Genomic DNA, 19,968 nt, shown 5'->3' with positions numbered 1-19,968 from the left:
TAGTCTTAAATCTAATCTCATCAGACCATCACCCCCCACACACCCTTAGCCCCGCTGTCGCCTTCTGACGCCCCAGCCCCTGAAGTGCCTCTGAGTTCTCAGTGACTTTAGCTTTTTATTTAATGTCACTCTTTCTAGCTCTCGTCCTGTTAATTTGTGGTGCTTTCAAGGTACAGTTCTCTGGTCTTTGCAGTGCCTTTGCCTCGTGGTTATTTCTCTCTTTCCAGGGATCTTCCTAGCCCATCCCTGTTCCTAGCAGTCCCATGATCATGGTCATCTATGACCAAAAACTTTAGGATTTTTATTTTATTTTATTTTTTTAATTAAGACTCTCTTGGGTGGTGCCTGGGTGGCTCAGCTGGTTAAGCATCTGCTTTCAGCCCAGGTCTGGGATCGAGCCCTGTGTCAGGTGCTTCTCCCTTTCCCCCTGCCTGCCACTTCCCCTTGCTTGTGCATGCTTTTTGTCAAATAAATAAAATCTTAGAAAAGACTATCTTGGGGGGCACCTGGCTGGCTTAGTTGGTGAAGCATGCAATTCTTGACCTTGAGGTTGCAAGTTGGAGCCCCGTGTGGGCATAGAGATTACTTACAAAAACAAAATATTTTTAAAAAGGAAAAAGGCTATTTTAGAGTATTTTTTGGTTCACAGATGAAGTGATGGGGAGAGATTTCCCATATGCTTCTGCCTGTCTGCCTTCCCCATTACCAGTACTCCTCACCAGAGCCTGTGTATGTTACGACCAACAAACCTACACTCACATGCTGTAATCCCCCCGAGTCTAGTTGTGTTATGGGTCACTCTTGCTGGAGCACATCCAGTGGGTTCGGACACACGCATAATATGTGTCCACCGTTACCGTGTCCGGTAGAGTAGTGTCACTGCCCTAAACGTCCTTTGCCACCTATTCCTACCTTGGTTTTTGGCATTCTCCATTACTGCAACCCCTGGGTCATTTCAGCTCCTAGAGATAGCTCCCTCTCTGACGACCACCTCCCGTCTTTCAAGGTCACTGCTGCTAGTACCCCGACTCCAGTGGTCCTTCCGTCATTTGTTGGTACGTTCAGTTCATCTGGTCCGATGGCATTTTCACTGGTCACGTGTTCTCGGCCCTCTCTACTGAACGAGCGTATGTTCTCTTGCCCGTGCCTGCAGTTCTGAGGCCTTCTCTTGCTTTGTTACCTTCATGGAGCTCCAGCAGGGTTCCGTCCAGCTCAGTCTCCTCTGTGCCTTCCTCTGGTCGGTGAGTAAGATACGGAAATACAGCCTTGCCGATGGGATTCACTTTAAATCCTAACCGTGAATTTAAGTGGGCCCGTAAGGCTGCCTGGACGTCTTGCACTGTTTCCCGCTCACCCGGCTGACCAGATCTGAAACTGGCGATGCTTCTTCTCCCACTGCCACTTCTAGATGATGACCTTGCTTTCTTCATCAGTGAAGACACACAACCACCTGAAGAGAACCTGGCTGGACTCCTACCACCACACCCGCCTTCCCACCTGCCCACGAGCACGCGCGCGCGTCCTCTGCCTGCCTGTCAGCGCGCATGCGCTGGAGCAGCGCTGCTGCTGGTACCTAATGCCGCGGGCCCGTTTGCTCTCTCCTACCCAAAAACGTTGTTCTAGAATGTTTCCCCCTGTCTTTCAGAACTTGTCCAACTTTCTCTTTTTTCCTGGATCATACTCTTTATCAATATGCCAACATATTTTTTGTTCCATCTGTTAAAAAAAAAACAAACCCAAAAAGCCTAAATACCACTTTTTCTGTCAGTGGCCTCCCTGCCGATTTTGCTCTGCTTATTTATTTACGTACTCATTTTTATTTTCACTTGCTCTGCTTTTAACAGAATACAGAAATCATCTAATACTTGTTTTCTTTAATTCATCACCTTATTGTGTCTCTTAACCTCGTTCTGATAGAACTTTCGCTTTCATCACTTCACAGTGCTGCTCTTGGCAGGGGGACTTCCAAGTTGGGAAATTCTGGTCTGGTCGGGGCTTCTTTTCACTTGAGCCATTAGCTTCCCTCAACAGAACTGAGCACGCTTCTTCCTTGAAAGGCTTCCTTTGCTGGGCCTCCGTGGGCCTGTATTCTCTCCAGTGTTCCTCACCTCACAGCTTTGTCCTGGGTCTTTGCTGCTTCCTCTACATTTCCACCCGTACAAAATATTGGCCACCTCGGGGCTAAGACTTCGGACTTCTTGATTTCTCTGTGTTCACTCATTCCTTGACCGTCTCACCAGATCACGGCTTTCTCAGCGGTCCATTCATTCTTGACTCACAGATTGGTACAGTCACCGCGTTCTCTCCTGAAATCCAGCCTTGTATATTCCGACAGCCTTTGAATGTCTCCATTTGGATGACTAATTCATATTTCATAAATAATATGTCCCAAACCAAATTCCTCATCTTCCTTCTCAGACTGCTCCATCCGGTCATCCCTGTTTGAATTGATAACAGCTCAGTCCTACAAAATCAGACTAAAACCCTTGGAGTCTCATTCTTTTTGTTTTGTTTTTTTGTTTTTTTAAGAGCTTTTATTCTATTTTCAAGACTTAATTATTTATTTAGAGAGAGCATGAGCAGGAGGGGCTGAGCCCGGAGCCTGGCTTGATCTCACAACCTTGAGGTCATGACCTGAACTGACTGAAACCTAGAGCTGGATGCGCAGCGGACCGCATGCTCCCCGCCCCCGCCCCCCCAGCGCGGGGCCTTCAGAGTCATTCTTAATCCCTTGTCTCATACCTCATGTGCAGCCTAAGAGCAGGTGCTGTGATTCTCCTTTCCTTTAAAGTGACCGGAGTTGGACCACTTCTTACCATGTGGCTGCTGCCATCCTGGGCCGGGCCACAGCTGCCTTTTGCCTGGATTACTGTTCTCACCCTTAACCGCTGTGGTCTGTTTTGAGCACAGCAGTCATGGCGATCTGTATCTTGTTTCACAGGTCCTCTGTCTCTGTTTTTTGTTATTGAGGTGTAACATAGGATCTACAAACCTTAAGTTATATAGCTCAATGACAGGAACCTGCCATCCCTAATGACCCTTCTAGTCATGGTCTCCCCAGAGATAGCCACAATCACCATGGATTAGTTTTTGCCTGTTTTTCAACTACGTGTAAGTGAAACAATATAGTCCAGATTAATCACTTTAAAGCCGCGTCAGAATATGTTACTCTTCTGCTCAGATGATGGACGGGTCTCCATTTCATAGAGGAGAAATCAAAGTCCTCTCTGGGGCCTACAAGGTATATGGTCGTATTCAGATGATCTATTTGTTTCTTTGTGTGAATTCTGGGATAGTATATCTTTCAAGCAATTGGTCCATTTCATCTAGGTTGTAACATTTGTGGGTATACAGTTGTTCATAATCCTTTATTATCCTTTTACTGTCCATGGGATCTGTAGTGCTGTCCCCTCTTTAACTGCTGGTACTAATAATTTCTGGTGTTTTTTTTTTTTTTTCCCTTCATTAGCCTGGCTAGAGGCTTACTGATTTTGTTGCTCTCTTCAAAGAGTCAGTTGATTACTGCTTCAATTTTACTTTTCTTTAGTTTACTTTTTTTTTCTTTTTTAAAAGATTTTATTTATTTACTCGTCAGAGAGAAAGCAGCATGCACAAGCAGGGGAAGTGGCAGGCAGAGCAGGCAGAGGGAGAAGCAGGCTCCCGGCTGAGCAAGGAGCCCCATGTGGGACTTGATCCCAGGATTCTGGGATCATGACCTGAGCTGAAGGCAGACACTCAACAGACCGAGCCACCCAGGCATTCCTACTTTTTTTTTTTTTTTTAATAGATTTTATTTATTTGACAGAGAGAGACAGTGAGAGAGGGAATACAAGCAGGGGGAATAGGAAAAGGAGAAGCAGACTCCTCACTGAGCAAGGAGCCCGACGTGGGCCTTGATTCCAGGACCCCAGAATCATGATCTGAGCCAAAGGCAGGTGCTTAACTGACCAAGCCACCCACATGCCCCACTGTTCCGTTTACTTTGGTTTTAATTTGCTTTTCTTTTTCTGTTTGCTGAGGATGGAAGCTTAGCTTATTGCTTGTAGATCTTTTTTCTTTCCTGATATATGCATGCCTCTAAACATTGCTTTTGGTATACCCCACAAATCTTGATAAAAGTTGTATTTTCATTTAGTTCAAAATATTTAAAATTTCTCAAGATTTCTTCTTTGACCCATGTATTATTTAGAAATGTATTGTTTAATCTGCAAATATTTGGGTATTTTTCAGCTGTCTTTCTGGTACTAGCTTAATTCCATGATGGTCTGATAGTTCAAGTTGTTAATTGTGTTTTATGGCCCAGAATGTGGTCTCTCTTGGTGAATGTTCCATCTGAACTTGAGAATGTGTACTCTGCTGTTGCTGGAGGAAATAGTCTACACACGTGTATCATATCCAGTTGATTGATGGTGGTGTTGACTTCAGCTCTGTCCCTGCTGATCTTCTGCCTGCCGGGTCTGTCCATTTCTGACAGGGGAGTGCCGAAGGCTTCAGCTGTAGTAGTGGATTCATCTGTTTCTCTTTGCAATTCTGTAAGTTCATGCCTCATCTATTTTGATGCTCCATTGTTAGGTGCATATACATTAAGGATTGTTATGGCTTCTTGGAAAATTTAGACTCTTCTATCATGATGTTTTTACAATCCTGATAAATTCACTTGCTCTAAAATCTGCTGTCTGAAATGAATGAAGCTACTCCAACTTCCTTTGGATTAGTTAGCATGGCAGATCCTTCTCCGTCCCTTTACTTTTAACCATTAAAAGTAAATTAAATTGTAAATCAATTACAATCAATATTTTAAGCATGATTTTCTAAAAAAGATTAGTTTATTTTAGAGATCCTGAGATTATGAACTGAGTTGAAATCAAGAGTCACATACATGCTTAACCTACTGAGCAGCCCAGCAGCCCCTAGTCATTATGATCTTTCTTAAAATTTTTAGTGAATAAGCACTGAGTAGGGCTTCGTATTGTTGATTCACTGTATCATACATTTGAAACTAATATAATGCTGTATAATATAAATGCTAATATAATACACTAATTATACTGGAATTAAAAGAAATTATTGGAGCACCTGGGTGGCTCATTCGGTAGAGTGCATGACTGTTGTTGATCTTGGGGTTGTGAGTTAGAGTATCACCTTAGGTGCTGAGATTACTTAAAGATAAAATCTTTTAAAAAAAAATTTTAAGTAGGTTTTTGTAAATGTATAGTTGGGTCCTGATTTTTTTTATCTACTCTGACCAATTCTTTTTTATAATTGGTTTATTTTGACTGTTGATGTTTAGAGTGAGTATATGCTCTTTGTTTTTGTTCCATTTTGTCTTTTTTTCCGGCCTTTTGTGGCTTTAGTTGGGCATTTTTATGGATCCAGTTTCTGTCCTTAGCATATTAATTAAACATTTTTTTTTTTAGTGTTTGACCTTCAGTTTGCAATGTGCATTTATAGTTGTACAAGTATCTTATAATTATTTCTACTTCCTCTTGGGTCCCTTTCACTGCTTTATTAATTTTATTTATACATAAGCTGTAACCATTGAATACATTGTTGCTGTTTTTTTTTTTTAAGATTTTATTTATTTATGAGAGAGACAGAAAAAGAGCACACAAGCAGGGGGAACAGCAGAGGGAGAGGGAGAAGCAGGGAGTGCTGGGGCTCGATCCCAGGACCCTGGGATAATGACCTAAGCTGAAGGCAGATGCTTAACCGACTGAGCCACCCAGGCACCCTCATGGTTGCTCTTCTTTTCTACAAACTGTTACCTGTTAGATCAATTAAGAGTAAGAAAAATTAAAAGTGCTATTTTACTTTCACTTTAATGTTCTTCCTTTCTTCATGTGATCTGAATTTTTAATTTAACTGCAGAACTCTTTTAACATTTTTAACGAGGTAGGTCTACTGGCAGCAGATCTCAATTTTTATTTGTGTGAGGTCTTTATTTTTTTCTTCATCTTTGAAGTGGTATAAGAATTTTTTTTCCGCATTTGTAGGGGACAGAATTGTAGATTGGTGGTGTTCTTTTCCTCTGTTGACATTGTTAAATATTTCACTCCACTCTTTTCTGGCTTACATGACTTCTGAGAAGTCAGATGTAATGCTAGTCTTTGTTCCTCTATAGATAAGGTAGTTTTTTTCCCCTTGGCTTCTTTCAAGATTTTTTCTTTGTCTTTGATATTATGCAGTGTGAATTTGCTATGTCTAGGTGTTGATTTTTGTTTTACTTTTTGACATTTATCCTGCTTGGTGTTATTTGGAAATTCTCAGTCATTATTGCCTCAAATTTTTTCTAATTCTGTTATTCCCATTAAATGTTATAAACTTTGTAGTTGTCCTACACTTAATGGATGTTCTGGTTTTTGTTGTTGTTTTTTTAAGTAATTTTTCTCTTTACTTTACAGGTTTAGAAGTTTCTATTGACATACCCTCAAGCCCAGAGGTTCTTTACCCAGCTCTGTTAGTGTACTAATGAGATAATCAAAGGCATTCTTCATTTGTTACAGTGTTTTTGATTTCTAATATTTTTTTTGGTTCCTAGAATTTCCATTTCTGTTCTTGTATGAGGTCTACTTTTTCCATTAGAGCCCTTATTGTATTAATCATTGTTTTAAATTTTTGGTAATTCCAAAATCTCTGCCATATCTGAGTCTGGTTCTGATGCTTGCTGTGTTTCTTCAAACCGTGTTTTTTGCCTTTTAGTATGCCTTGTAATTTTTTGATGAAAGCAGGACATGATGTCCTGGATAAAAATGACTGAGGTAAGTAGGCCTTTGCTGGTGGTCCTCTCCCCTTCTCCCCTCAAACTCTCCTGCCCCTTAGGTGGTACAGGATAGCTAGAGTTGGGTATTTCCTTTCGCCCAGGCTCTGGTTTCAAAATACCTGTTTTAATCCTCCCCTGCTGGGTGCACGAGGGAGTTTCCTCTCATCCTCACTGTGAGAGCCTCTGGAGGTAAAGCTCATCAAGCGGGCTGTGCTGTTTCCCTCAAGACTGACACTCCCTCTTGCTCTTGGCACACGGAGCTGTCCTCGCTGAGCTTCCAGCAAGTTGTCAGTCCTAGTTCAGGTTTGCCGGCTCTCGTGCCAGTTCCCGTGGGCACTCGTGAATTTCTGTTGTGTTAAATTAGGACTCCCTGCATCTACTTAGGTCTAAGTTTTGGATCAGTCGTTTTTGTGACCTCATTTCTCTCATGGAGCTAAGAAGAGTTGTGAATTTTCAGTCTGTTCTGCTTTTTATATGTTAAGACACAGTGAGGACTTCCTTACATGCTGGGCTAGAAACTGGAGGTCTGCCATACCTTCTCTCTACTTTTTACTGCCGTAAGATAGTTTTGTTTTTTTTAATTGTTATTTATTATTTATGTGTAACATAAAATCTATCATATGCACCATTTATAGTTCAGTAGTAAGTATGTATTCACATTGTTGTACAGACCAATCTCTGGAACATTTTTTATCTTGCATGACTGAAATTCCATACTTGTTAAATAACAGTCCCATTTCCACCTCCCCCAGCCTATGGCAATTTCCATTCTACTGCATTTATGTGAACTGGAATATTCTAGGTACGTCATGAGTGAAAAATACAGTATTTGTCTTTTGTGATTGAATTATTTCACTTAGCACAGTGTCCTCAAGCTTGATCCAGGTTGTACCAGGTGACAGAATCGCCCTTTTTTTTTTTTTTTAAGATTTTATTTATTTATTTATTTGACAGACAGAGATCACAGAGAGCTAGGCAGAGAGAGAGAGAGGAGGAAGCAGGCTCCCCGCTGAGCAGAAAGCCCCACACGGGGCTGATCCCAGGACTCTGGGATCATGACCTGAGCCGTAGGTAGAGGCTCAACCTACTGAGCCACCCAGGCACCCCAAGAATCGCCTTTTTTAAGATGAATATTTCACTGTAGCATATGCTACATTTTGTGTTTCCATCCATCCTCCGATGGACACTTTGGGCTGCTTCCACTTCTTCGCCATTGTAAATAGTGCTTTCATGAACACAGGCATTCAGATATCTCTTCAAGATCCTGTTTTGAATTTTTTTTGTACTTCTACCCAGAAGTGAAATTGCTGGGTCATGTGGTAATTCTTTTTTTAATCTTTAGAAGAGCTGCCATGCTGTTTTCCAATAAGTTTTACCATTTTATTTTTGCACCAACAGTGTACAAGGCTTCCAGTTTCTCCATATTCTCACCGACACTGGTTTTGGGGATAGTAGCCGTCCTGATGGGTGTGAAGTGATCTCCCATTGTGATTTTGATTTGCATTTCCCTCATGTCAGTGAGGTTGAGTATCTTTTCATATGCTTGTAGGCCATATTATCTTTGGAGCAATGTCTTTTCAAGTCCTTTGCCCAGCTTTAAATCATGTTACTTTTTTTTTGTTAAGTTGTAGGAGTTCTTTATATATACTCTGCTTACTAATGCCTTATCAGACATGTGATTAATAGTTACTCTTAACAAGTTCTAAATTTAGTTATAATTACTCTGTCCTCTTCCCTCAAACTACAACTTTTTAAAAACACTTGAATCCTGATTTCTTTCTTTATGACTTACATGTTATTACCCGGCATTTTAGTTCAGTTCCACTTTGGTTTTATCCTGCCCTAGCCCTCCTATCCCCAGTTAATTTTTGTTTACTGTTTAACTGAACCAGTCCTTGTGTGGGTTAATTTCTTTGCTTTCCTGGAGCGCGCGTGGGTGGCTCATTTGGTTAAGTGTCTGTCTTCAGCCCAGGTCATGATCTCAGGGTCCTGGGATCCAACCCTGGGTCGGACTCCCTGCTCAGTGGGGAGTCTGCTTCTTCCCCTCTGACTCCCCACACCCCCCACCACTCACTCTCATGTGCTGTCTCTCTCAAATAAAATCTTTTTTTTTTAATTTATTAATTTGACAGACAGAGATCATAATTAGGCAGAGAGGCAGGAAGGGAAGCAGGCTTCCCGCTGAGCAGGAGCCCGATGCGGGGCTCGATCCCAGGACCCTGGGACCATGACCTGAGCAGAAGGCAGAGGCTTTAACCCACTGAGCCACCCAGGCGCCCCTCAAATAAAATCTTTAAAAAACCTCTTTGCTTTCCATTGCTTCTTGCATATCATGCCTGCCTTAAGTGATCAATTTCTATATTCACTTTTTTTTTTAGATTTTTTTTGAGAGGACATGTCCAAGAGCAGGGGGTGGGGCTGAGAGAGGGGGAGAAGCAGACTCCCCGTTTGAGCATGGCATCCAAAGTGGGGCTTGAGCCAAAATAAAGAGTCCGACATGACACTTAATTGACTGAGCTGCCCAGGTGCCCCAGTTTCTATACTCTGAAGTACATCCATAAATAGCTTTTTCAGTGAAGGTCTATTAATAATAAACACTTAGGTTTTTATTTTCCTTTTTTGTTGTTGTTGTTCTGAAAGGGTTTCTAATTGTATCTTGTTTCATACTTTGCCTTGGTATTTTCTTCTAGGTTACGATTATTTTCCTTTTTGTTACTTCTCTTCTCTTGGTGGTATCCTGCTGTATCCTTACTTACGTGTCTAGGTGCAGATTTAACTTTACTACGCTGCTTGGTTGGGACTTCACTTCCCAAGTGTAAGGCTTCCCATCTTTCATCAACTCTTGAAGAAACCGGTAGTTCTTCAAACATTACATCACCTTCATTCTCTCTGTTCCTTCCTTTTGGGTCGCACATGAAAAACTTCCTCATTTTTAGACATCTTTATTTTACTCCCCATCTATTAACCTTTCTTTCTTGTCTTTCCTTCCTTTCTTCTTCAAGTAGGCTTAATGCCCAGCATGGAGCTGAATAGGGGGCTTGAACTCAGGAAGCTGAGATCAAGACCTGAGCTGAAATCAAGAGTCAGGTGCTTAACCAACTTAGCCACCCAGGTGCCACATGAGACTTTCTTTCACAAAATCTTTTTACGTTTGTGCTGCCCTTTGTAATCTTGTATCTCTTCTCAAGCACTGTACTCTCTTCATTTGCACTGAATTTGCTATTTTTCTTTCCATTTGTTAGTGATTCTTTTTGGTTAATTTAAAAATCTTCTGATCTTAGTTAATGCCATCTCTTTCTAATCTGGTTTGGATGCCTTCCTTTTTTTTTTTTTTTTTTTTTTAACTCTAAACACTAGAATGTGCTTAATTTAGGGTCTCTATCTTATGAACTTTTGTTCTTATTGGTATAAATATCCTTTGTTCAGTCATAGTAAAAGAGCGGTCCTTATGGTTTTTTGTGGGTTTTTTAAAGGTTTTTGAGAGAAAGCAGTAGAGAGAGAGAGCATAAGTGGGGTGCAGAGAGAGAGGGAGAAGCAGGCTCCCCGCTGAGCAGGGAGTGTGACGCTGGGCTTGATCCCAGGACCCAAAGGATCATGACCTGAGCCAAAGGCAGATGCTTAACTGACGGAGCCACCCAGGTGCCCGTCTTTGTAATTTAGAATTGTAAACCCAGGGTTCAGCAGGACTTTGTGTGGAACTCTTGTGTGACCTGAGTAGAGGGTGTATCTCTCCAGAGTATTTCTGTTTACCTCTGGTAGGTTTCCCAGGGATTTTACCAGGCTGAGACCATTTTAGGTTAGATTGTCAGCAAGGACAAGTTGATACCAGACCACTCAAGGCAGTCTAAATTTGAACTCAGAACTCAAGTGAAGGCACGACCCAAATTAGAAATTCTCTAGGGATACAACCCTTTCTTTCTCCTCTCCCAGAGCCTAGGTCCTATTATCTCCCTAATGTCAGTGAGGTGATTTTCTTTTTCACTAATCTATTTTTTCTTTTTAAAGATTTTATTTATTTGACAGAGAGATCACAAGTAGGCAGAGAGGCAGGCAGAGAGAGAGGGGGAAGCAGGCTCCCTGCTGAGCAGAGAGCCCCATGTGGGGCTCGATCCCTGAGATCATGACCCGAGCCGAAGGCAGAGGCTTCACCCACTGAGCCACCCAGGCGCCCCATTCACTAATCTATTTGTTCCCTGAAGCTGTCATAGTTCTTGATAATCTTACGATTATTTACTGCTTCGTTACCAAGAGGTTTCTACACATTATCTCGGAACAGTAATGGGGAGAGATATGGTAAGGATCATTATACCCATTTTACAACTCAGTAAAACTGAAGCTGTTTACTTAGTGATTTGCAGAAACGTAAGGACAGTCCTGGGATTGGGTAGGTGGCACACGGTAAAGATGAGAAATAAGGCATCCCTCTCCTCTGTATTTTTGCCATGTGGCCACGGATAACATTCTTCATTAGGATTAAACTAGATAATCACCTCAGTACTGGTCATTCCTGCGGGATTATTAAAATTCATTCAACACACTTGAGCACCTGCTATGTTCTAGGCACAAGAATTAAAAGAACGGGGGGCTGAAGTACAGATGTTAGATCTAATGCCTGACATGCTTTCTGCTTTTCCTTCTGTAGACTGATAATGGTCTCCAGCTGCCAAAGAAGGCTGTGGACACCAAGAGAAAGGTAACCATTTCTCGTCCCCGCGAGTGGAACTGGATGCCTCTCGGGGTGCACAGCAGCTGGCAGCAGGCATGGCTGAACTTACAAGCTACAAGGATACCGCCTCCAGCCGCCACCTGCGGTTTAAGTTACAGAGTCTAAGCCGCCGTCTCGATGAGCTGGAGGAAGCCACGAAAAACCTCCAGAAAGCAGAGGATGAGCTCCTGGACCTCCAGGACAAGGTGATTCAGGCGGAAGGCAGCAACTCCAGCATGCTGGCGGAGATCGAAGTGCTGCGCCAGCGAGTGCTGAGAATCGAGGGCAAAGATGAGGAAATCAAGAGAGCGGAGGACCTGTGTCGGCTGATGAAGGAGAAGCTGGAAGAGGAGGAAAACCTCACGCGGGAGCTGAAGTCCGAGATCGAGCGGCTTCAGAAGCGAATGGCCGAGCTGGAGAAGCTGGAGGAGGCCTTCGGCAGGAGCAAGAATGACTGCACCCAGCTCTGTCTGAGTCTGAATGAGGAGAGGAACCTGACCAAGAAGATCTCCTCCGAGCTGGAAATGCTCAGGGTCAAAGTGAAAGAACTGGAATGTTCCGAGGATCGCCTGGATAAAACGGAGCAGAATTTAGTGTCAGAGTTAGAAAAGCTAAAGTCGTTGACTCTGAGCTTTGTGAGTGAGAGAAAATACTTGAATGAAAAGGAGAAAGAAAACGAGAAGCTGATCAGAGAGCTCACCCAGAAACTGGAGCAGAACAAAAAGATGCACCGAGATTATACCAGGAACGCTTCTAATCTTCTGGAAAGGAACGACCTGCGGATTGAGGACGGGGTCTGCCCCACGCCGCCCTGCAAAGAATCCAGGAGGAAGGGCGCTCTGGACTATCTCAAGCAGGTCGAGAATGAAGCCAGAAACAAATCCGAAAACGAGAAGAACCGGAATCAGGAAGACAACAAAGTGAAAGACCTTAACCAAGAGATCGAGAAACTTAAGACACAGATCAAACATTTTGAATTTTTGGAAGAAGAGCTTAAGAAAATGAGGGCCAAAAATAATGACCTTCAGGATAATTACCTAAGTGAACAAAATAAGAACAAACTCTTGGCCAGCCAGCTGGAGGAGATAAAGCTACAGATCAAGAAACAGAAGGAGTTAGAGAACGGGGAGGTGGAAGGGGCGGAGGCTTTCCTGCCCGGCAAAGGCAGGCACGAGAGGACGAAGTTGAGAGGCCACGGGACTGAGGCGCCTGTGTCCAAGCACACGGCCCGGGAACTGTCCCCTCAGCACAAGCGGGAGAGGCATCGCAACAGGGAGTTTGTGCTCAACAATGACTGTTCTCTGGGCAGCAGGCAGGTCTCCTCTCCTAGCTTCGCCAACAGGAGGGCCGCCAAAGCTTCCAACGCGGGGGCAGCTGCGGACAGCGGGGCTCAGGAGACGAGGAGGACCGAGGAGCGATACGCGTCGGGCTCTTCTCAGAGCGAAGGCAGGAAGGCCAGGGAGCAGCCGTCGGTGCTGAGCCGCTACCCGCCCGCGGCGCAGGAGCACAGCAAGGTTTGGAAGGGCGCTCCCAAGCCAGGAGCCGAGAGTGGGTTGAAGGGAAAGGTGGAGAAGACAACACGAACGTTCAGTGACAATACCACCCATGGGGCTGTTCCCAGTGACGTACCGGGTAGAGGTGACAAGGCTTCTGACACCTCCGCGGAGGCCCCCTTTGGCAAGAGGGGGCAGGGAGCCGGCAACGGAAGTCCGTTAAATCAGGCTGCAGACTGCGGCAGTCCGAAGGGGATCGGATCCCTGGCCTCGTCTCGGAGATCTTCCTCAGAAGGGCTCTGCAAGGGCAAAAAGGCTGCCAGCGGCCCAGAGGCGGATAGCAGTGCCCCAAATTCTAAGCCTCCACTCTTATCAAAATATCCCTATAGCTCCAGAAGCCAAGAGAACATCCTTCAGGGCTTCTCAACCCCAAATAAAGAAGGCATCGATCAACCCGTAGCCGTTGTGATGGAAGACAGCAGTCAGCACGAGGCCCTGAGGTGCCGCGTCATCCGATCCGGCGGCAGAGAGAAGGCGGACTCCGATGACGACGGGGATGCGGCCTCTCTGGTTACTGCCAAGTTGGTAAACACAACCATCACGCCGGAGCCAGAGCCCAGGCACCAGCCCAGCTCGAGGGAAAAAGCCAAATCGCGAGGAGGACTTAGAACCTCCCTGTTTGAGAATGATAAAGATGTCGGGACAGAAAATGAATCCGAGAAGCCCGTCAGAGCCTCCGCCAATGCCGTCGAGTTCCCAGATGCCAACGGTGCTGGGGTCAAAAGCCAACGGCCCTTCAGCCCCAGAGAGGCCTTGCGGTCCAGAGCCATCATCAAACCCGTCATCATTGATAAGGATGTGAAAAAAATTATGGGGGGATCTGGAACCGAGGCCGCCACGGAGAAGCAGAAATCCACCTCGAAACCAGGCCCCAACAAGGTGACGAGCAGCATAACCATTTACCCCTCTGACAGCAGCAGCCCGCGATCCAGCCCGGGCGAGGCCCCCCGGGAGAGGCACACGTCCACCAGCAACATCCAGGTGGGGCCGGCAGAGCTCACGGCGCTCGGCAACCACGTCAGCTCCCCCTTCGAGCTCTCCATTCACAAACACGACATCGCCCTGCAGTTCGCCGAAGCAGAAAGGACGGCAGATGGGCCCCCGAAGAACAGGCCCGAAACCGTGGTGTCTCGGAGCAGCATTATAATCAAGCCCTCGGATCCCTCGGAGAGAAACAGCCACGCAGCCCCAGCGGAGACAATCCGGTGGAAAAACCACAGCGCCCCTTCCGAAGCGGGCTCTGCGGACGCCAGGCACGTCACGGTGCGCAACGCCTGGAAGAGCAGGCGGGACTTGAACTCCTCAGAGGACCCCCCAGCCCGAGGAGGGAGAAGCGCGGAAGCTGCCAACGCCTACACCCAGAGGGCCGCCACGGACTGCTCGGACCTCGGGCAGCCCAGGTCGCACGTCTGTGAGCAGGGCACTCAGAGGGCAGGAAATTCAGGGGACGCCCCCGAGCTCGCCTCCAGAAGGACCCAGAGTAGCCTCACCGTGTCCGAGGTGCTCAGTCGTCGGAATCGGGTGGGAGATGCCGCCACTGGGGCAGCCTGGAACCACGCGGCCGGCGCGGTGAGCCCCCCCACCCCACTTCCCCTCTCCCTCCCCTCCTGGCGCTTTCCTTTTCTCTGGCCAGCGGGACTCAGGACTATGGGGCTGGGACTCAGGACTATGGGGCCGGGAAATACCGGGGAGAGCCCGGCTGCTCTGAGAGTCGCAGAAGGTATTTGGGCAGGGAGCAGCTTGAGTTTCCCAAACCCTTTTCCCAGGCTGTCTCTTCTGTACTCAAGGCCACACAAAAGGAAGAGATCTGGCCTCCTTCCCCTGGGTTTGCCAGAGTAGCCAAAGGAACTCCCCTTAAAGCCCCACAGAGCAGCATCTAGAAGCCCAGGAAGCTGAGGCCGGAGAGGAGAGGAGAGCCGGGGAGAGGGTCTCCCCAGCGGAGCCCGGCTGGCTGCTGGCACGCGCGGCATGAGCACGAGGGCTTTTCCTGGGCCCCGCTGACATTCTTGTGCCCTCGGGTCGGTCACTTTTGCCCCAGACACGCGTCTAAGTGATCGTATCCTCCGTCTTGAGGGCAGCGCTGGCACAGTAGGCTCGTTCCAGGAGCGAGAAAGCACAACCGCCGCCTCGTGTGAGGGTCGGAGCGTCAGGTGAAGGGGCGGCCTCTGCGAGTGGCTGGATCCGGAGCCTGCGAGGACGCAGGACGTTTTGGACGCAGATGTTTCCTTTTTAGAGGGCACGTGACGGTGCGCTAACGCGAAATGCCCTGAAAGCCCTCACTGAGCGTCTGACACGCACCTCCCCACCGTCTCAGTCTCTCCAGGAGCCCCGCGGGCAGGTGTTAGCCCCGTTTTTTAGATCTAGAAATGGAGGGTCAGAGACCCAAAGTGCCTTACCTAAGGCCGCCTGAGTGAATTACTGGAAGAGCTGAGATGTGAATCGAAGGTTCCGGTTTCTGAATCACGCACTTTCTACCCTGCCAGCTTGAAACTTGCTCACTCATACTTGAGTTCTTCGATCTGCATTTGCTCGAAGGACCAATGAGAACACTGAAAAGGCAGAGTTTTGGTACAAGAGGAGTGAAGGGGAGGGGGTATGTGTTTAGGTCCCCGAAGCTTTGGATATCAGAGAGGATGAGAGATATGTACGGACCTGAAAGGGAAGGGCCCTGGCTTTTTGGTAGTTTATAGGTGGGAAGTAGGAGGAGCCTGACCTGGCCTCCTTTTCAGGGTACTTTCTTGCTCCCCAAGCAGGGAAATGGCTCACCCCAGAAGCACGCAGCCTGCCCATGCAGAACGCAAGGAGTGCCGGGCCCCTGCTTATGGGGCTGGCCCCGTGCCCCCATCCCAGGCCCTGTCCTACCCTACAAGCCCCAGCAGCCTGGGGGTGTGGTCTCTCCTCGTTTCCAAGGGATGTTTAAATTGGCCCGTCCTGTGGTCTGTCTGCACTCTGCTGGGCTGGAGAGGACCCCGGGGTAGGGAATGAGCGGGTCTGGTCACTAGCTGTTGTCCTCCACAGCTCACTTCTGTCCTTTTTGGCACAGGAGGACGGGGACGACTGCTCACCCGGTGTCCACAGGCGACCGCACAACCCCCTGGAGCGGTGTGAGCTGCCTGCGAAGCCAGGGCCGCCCGAGTCGGGGCGCGCCCGGGCCGAGGAGCGGTTACGGCCAGCCCGGCCCTGCGCCGAGGACAACTGAGCCGGCTGGGTGAGGTCTGCTGTCTCCTCTGCTCCCGCTTCTCCACTCTCCTGCCTTCCTGCCCTACGAAGGATGCAAGGCCCGTTTACCCGGCTGGACGCCGGGCCTTGGCTGGGAGACCACGGCAGACCAGGCTGCGGCTCAGGTCGTTTTGCCACCTGGCCAGGGGGGCTCCGAAACTACAAGCTGGACATAAGTCACGCAGGCCCAGCCTTCCCCGATGCATGAGTCCTCTCTCCTCATCCCTGTCCCCAGGTCGCGTGGGCCCCGCTGGCCCCCAGTGGGGAAAGCTATAGAAAGCCCTCGTGCCCTCACCACACAACCGCAGCCGAAGGCCCTTCTCTGCTCCTCGGTGGGGCAGAGGGCAGCCCTTCCGCGCGGCTAGTTTCTTAGTCTCTTCACCGCACCCCGTTTGCTCCTTGTCGGCTCTAGGGGCCCGAGTACCCGCTGAGACTCAGCAGCCGTGGGCTCCACCAGGGCAGGGGCGGGGCACCCGCTCCTCTCCCCTTGGGCGCTCCTCAGACTTGGACAGCGGGAGGTCTGTGCTGCCTCTAAGGGACTGTGGGGGCCACCTTCAGGCTGCCGCTTCTCGGACTTGGCCCCCTGGGGCGGAACACACGGGTACCCACCTATCGGAATGATGTCCTCCCGCCCCTCCCCTGGCTCTCCGCTCACCTTCCAAAGGCACCTGGAAGCGCACAAGCCTCACGCATCTCCTTTCCTGGGCACCAATAATGCTGCTGGCACTGCCTGCCCCTCTCCCTCAGCTGGAGACTTCAGGCCAACTCCGTCATTTCCACCCTTTGGAATATTCCGGAACTAAACTGGGCCTGACCCAGCGGACTCTGCCTTCTAGAAGTGCCCAGCAAGGGGGAAAGTGGGCAGGGAGAAGCGTCTCCCGTCACTCCACAAAGCAATATTTCCATGAGAGGCATGGACTCGTTCCTCTCTTCGCGTCCGGGGAGGAGGTGTTGCACTTTACCAGGCTGCGGCATTCCTACAGAAGCGGGCCCTTGGCTTCTGCAGACGGTCATTAGGACTTCACTGGAGGACAGCTCATACTCAATGCCTATCGAGGGCCCCAGGTTTGTACAGTGCAAAATGCGGCAAAGCTTTCAGGAAGCCACACAAACAAACAATTGATTAGTTTTCTTATACCATTCACGGGGGGTGGGGGGGGAGACAGTTACAAAGAACCATATATTCTTGGCACGGCTTTTGTGTAACAGTTCGAAGAAGGGGTCCCTTTCCAAAGGCTGCTTGTAATGACGCAGACACTGTTCCTTCCTAGGGGAAGAGCATAGCTAGGAGTCAGGAAAGCTGAGTTTTCTTCATGGCTTTGTACTGTGTTGCTGTGTGACTTTGGACAGGTCACTGTCTGTCCTCTTGGGGCCTCAGTTTCCATATCTGTAAAATGAATTCTTTGAAATGGTCTCTAAGGGTCCTAAGTGTGACATTCTGAGATTATTCTGTTTACACTGTCCTGTGGGGGCTCCCTCTGCTTCTGGAAGGTAGCATCCAGATAGGTTCAGGGAAGGGGTCTTCTCTCCTGCCACGTTTTCGAGGGCCTTGTTCTTTCCGCGTTCTAACATCATGCGGATGGACTCCACGAAGCTCGGCCGGCCTCAATCTTCTGGTCTGTGAGAGGATCAGATGGCTTCTGGGTCCACGCAGCTCACAGCGCTCCCTGGCTTTCGGGACTCCCCATCGGCCCTCTCGTGTTGCTGGCTTTGCGAGCGTCTTCCCGGCCTGCACTCGGTGGGAACCAGTGCTCCTCATGCCCGCGTCTGCCATCAGACCTGGCGACCCTGGCGACGGCGCGGGGCACACCTAGCTTCCTTTCGGGGGCAGGAAAGTTGTGCGCCGACTTCCATTTTTGGGAGTGTTGCCAGTCGAAGGGCATTGCCGTGTAGCTTCTCTCGTCCACTGTGCTGCCTCACATGCTTAGTTCAAGATGCTCTTTCCAGAACCTCTTCCTGCTGCTGCTCCCCGGAGCACTGGCTAGAAACTAGCTTACCCAAGGCTGCAACCTCTCACGTGCAGCCTCCCTGCCGTTCCTCTTCACTGGATGGCAACCTGGAGAGTCCGAAGGAAACGGGCCTCTCGGCGGTCCGCTGAGGTTACAGGAAACGAATTCTGCGGCTCTTCTCTGCTGGTAGAAACAAAAGGGTGCCAAGCCATGCCTACAGGGATGTCGCCAATAATTCTCGTCTTCGGGCGTTGGAGCCCTGGATTCTGGTGCTGTAGCTCCTGGTGCCAAAGTCTGGATCTTTCCACATTGCAGCAGCATCAACACCTGCCACTCCCCAGAATGCTCTGTGGAAGGGGGACAGCTGTGGTGCCCTCTTGCTGGGGGCTGCTGTCTTAAAAATCTGAGTGCAATAGGGTTTGATTGTAACGATTATTTCAGGATAAATATTGTGTTTCCTTACTCTGCATACTTTCTAGAACCATTATAAAATAGATTTTATTTTTAAGTGTCCTCAGCATTGCAGACGATACCATGTATAATAGCAAACGAAGGCCGGAGGCTCGGTTCCTCTGGGTTTCAAGTGGCTGGCAAGGCTGGCTCTCAAATTCCAAAGTTCGAAGGCCCCTTTCTGAAAAGCAGCCTGTGTGGGACCATCTGGAGTTCACGGTCAGGGGTCCTGGGGGAAACCTCACCAAATAGGGGAGACCTAGTAATTAAATAGCTGTCCGATCAGCCAAACAGCCCTGCTGTCCCAGCCGACAGACCCACTTTCAGTGCCTCTAACTCCAGCTCTCACTGGCCGGCCGCTAGCTGCGGGAGGGCTCCCGGGGCGCCTGTGCTCAGAGCTGCGTGGTTGGAGAAAGTACGGGAGGTGGCTGAAGGCCAGAGGCCGCGCGCTCACCACTCTGGCACTCAAACCACCCGAGGAAGCTGTAGGGGTGGCGGGCGAGGAAGCCGTGGCTGTTTCTGCTTTAGCCTGACAGTGAGCCAGCGCGGGCGGACGGGGATCTGCAGCGGGGCCGCCGCTCTGGCCTCGGTCACCGGCGAGTCCGCACAGAAATCCTCCTCCCCCTCCTCTGTCGTCTAGGACCTGGGACCCTGGGGCAGCTTTCGTGCTCTACGTGTGGTGGGTCAGTGGCCAGCGCTACCCCCGCCCAGTAAGGAACAGGGACCCAGAGCCTCTGTGGATGTGGGATTTGTTGTTACTCTGACAGGACTGCTTGGGAAGAGCTGCTTTTAGGAATTATCTTTTGACAACCCCTGGGGGGGCCCGGGGTTCTCCTCGAAGCCTCACAGCCAAGACCATAGGAAAGGGGCCCTATTTTCCTGCTGCTTCACAGCTCAGAACATGTACTGAAAGGAATGTATTTTTAAGAGAATAAAGTCTATTTTTTTGTATTTTAAAGACTGGGAGGGCTGGGAGAGTGGCCCTCACAAAACTGCCCATGCGTCAGAGACCCCTCTGCTGGGGGGCTCCGTCTCTCAGTTCACGAGTCCCTCTGCTCGTTTCGGCCGGCGCTCTGGCCTCAGCCCTGCCCCTTGGGAGTCCAGGTGCAGCAGCTTCTACGTTCCTGCTCCAAGCCTGGGACCAAGGAGGCTGGACCCTGTTGCTGGAAACCAGGGCGACGCCATAAGCAGGGACTCGGGGCGCCTTGGGTGCATGTGTATTAGTGGAAGCTGCCTGTCTGCACGTATCCTCGGGCTCGAATGCTGGCTGCTGGCTCTGCTGTTGGCTCTGCGGCACAATATGTAACAATAAAGCTCCCTAGTTTCCATGTG

At 48.7% G+C, this 19,968-nt stretch overlaps 1 protein-coding gene across 1 annotated transcript in view; it reads left to right on the top strand.

Moving 5' to 3' along the window:
- LUZP1 (leucine zipper protein 1) overlaps positions 1-19,968 on the top strand; it is a 96,465-nt gene extending 76,497 nt beyond the window's left edge. Inside the window, exons 3-4 of the mRNA XM_059376602.1 lie at positions 11,403-14,587; positions 16,062-19,968. Of these exons, the coding sequence (XP_059232585.1) occupies positions 11,522-14,587; positions 16,062-16,217 (3,222 nt within the window). The 5' untranslated portion in view covers positions 11,403-11,521 and the 3' untranslated portion in view covers positions 16,218-19,968. The remainder of the gene's footprint in view (positions 1-11,402; positions 14,588-16,061) is intronic.

This window comes from Mustela nigripes, chromosome 14, assembly GCF_022355385.1.
Source record: "Mustela nigripes isolate SB6536 chromosome 14, MUSNIG.SB6536, whole genome shotgun sequence".
NCBI lineage: Eukaryota > Metazoa > Chordata > Mammalia > Carnivora > Mustelidae > Mustela > Mustela nigripes.
Note: the sequence above shows the minus strand (reverse complement) of the source record. Positions and strands in the feature narration are given on the sequence as shown.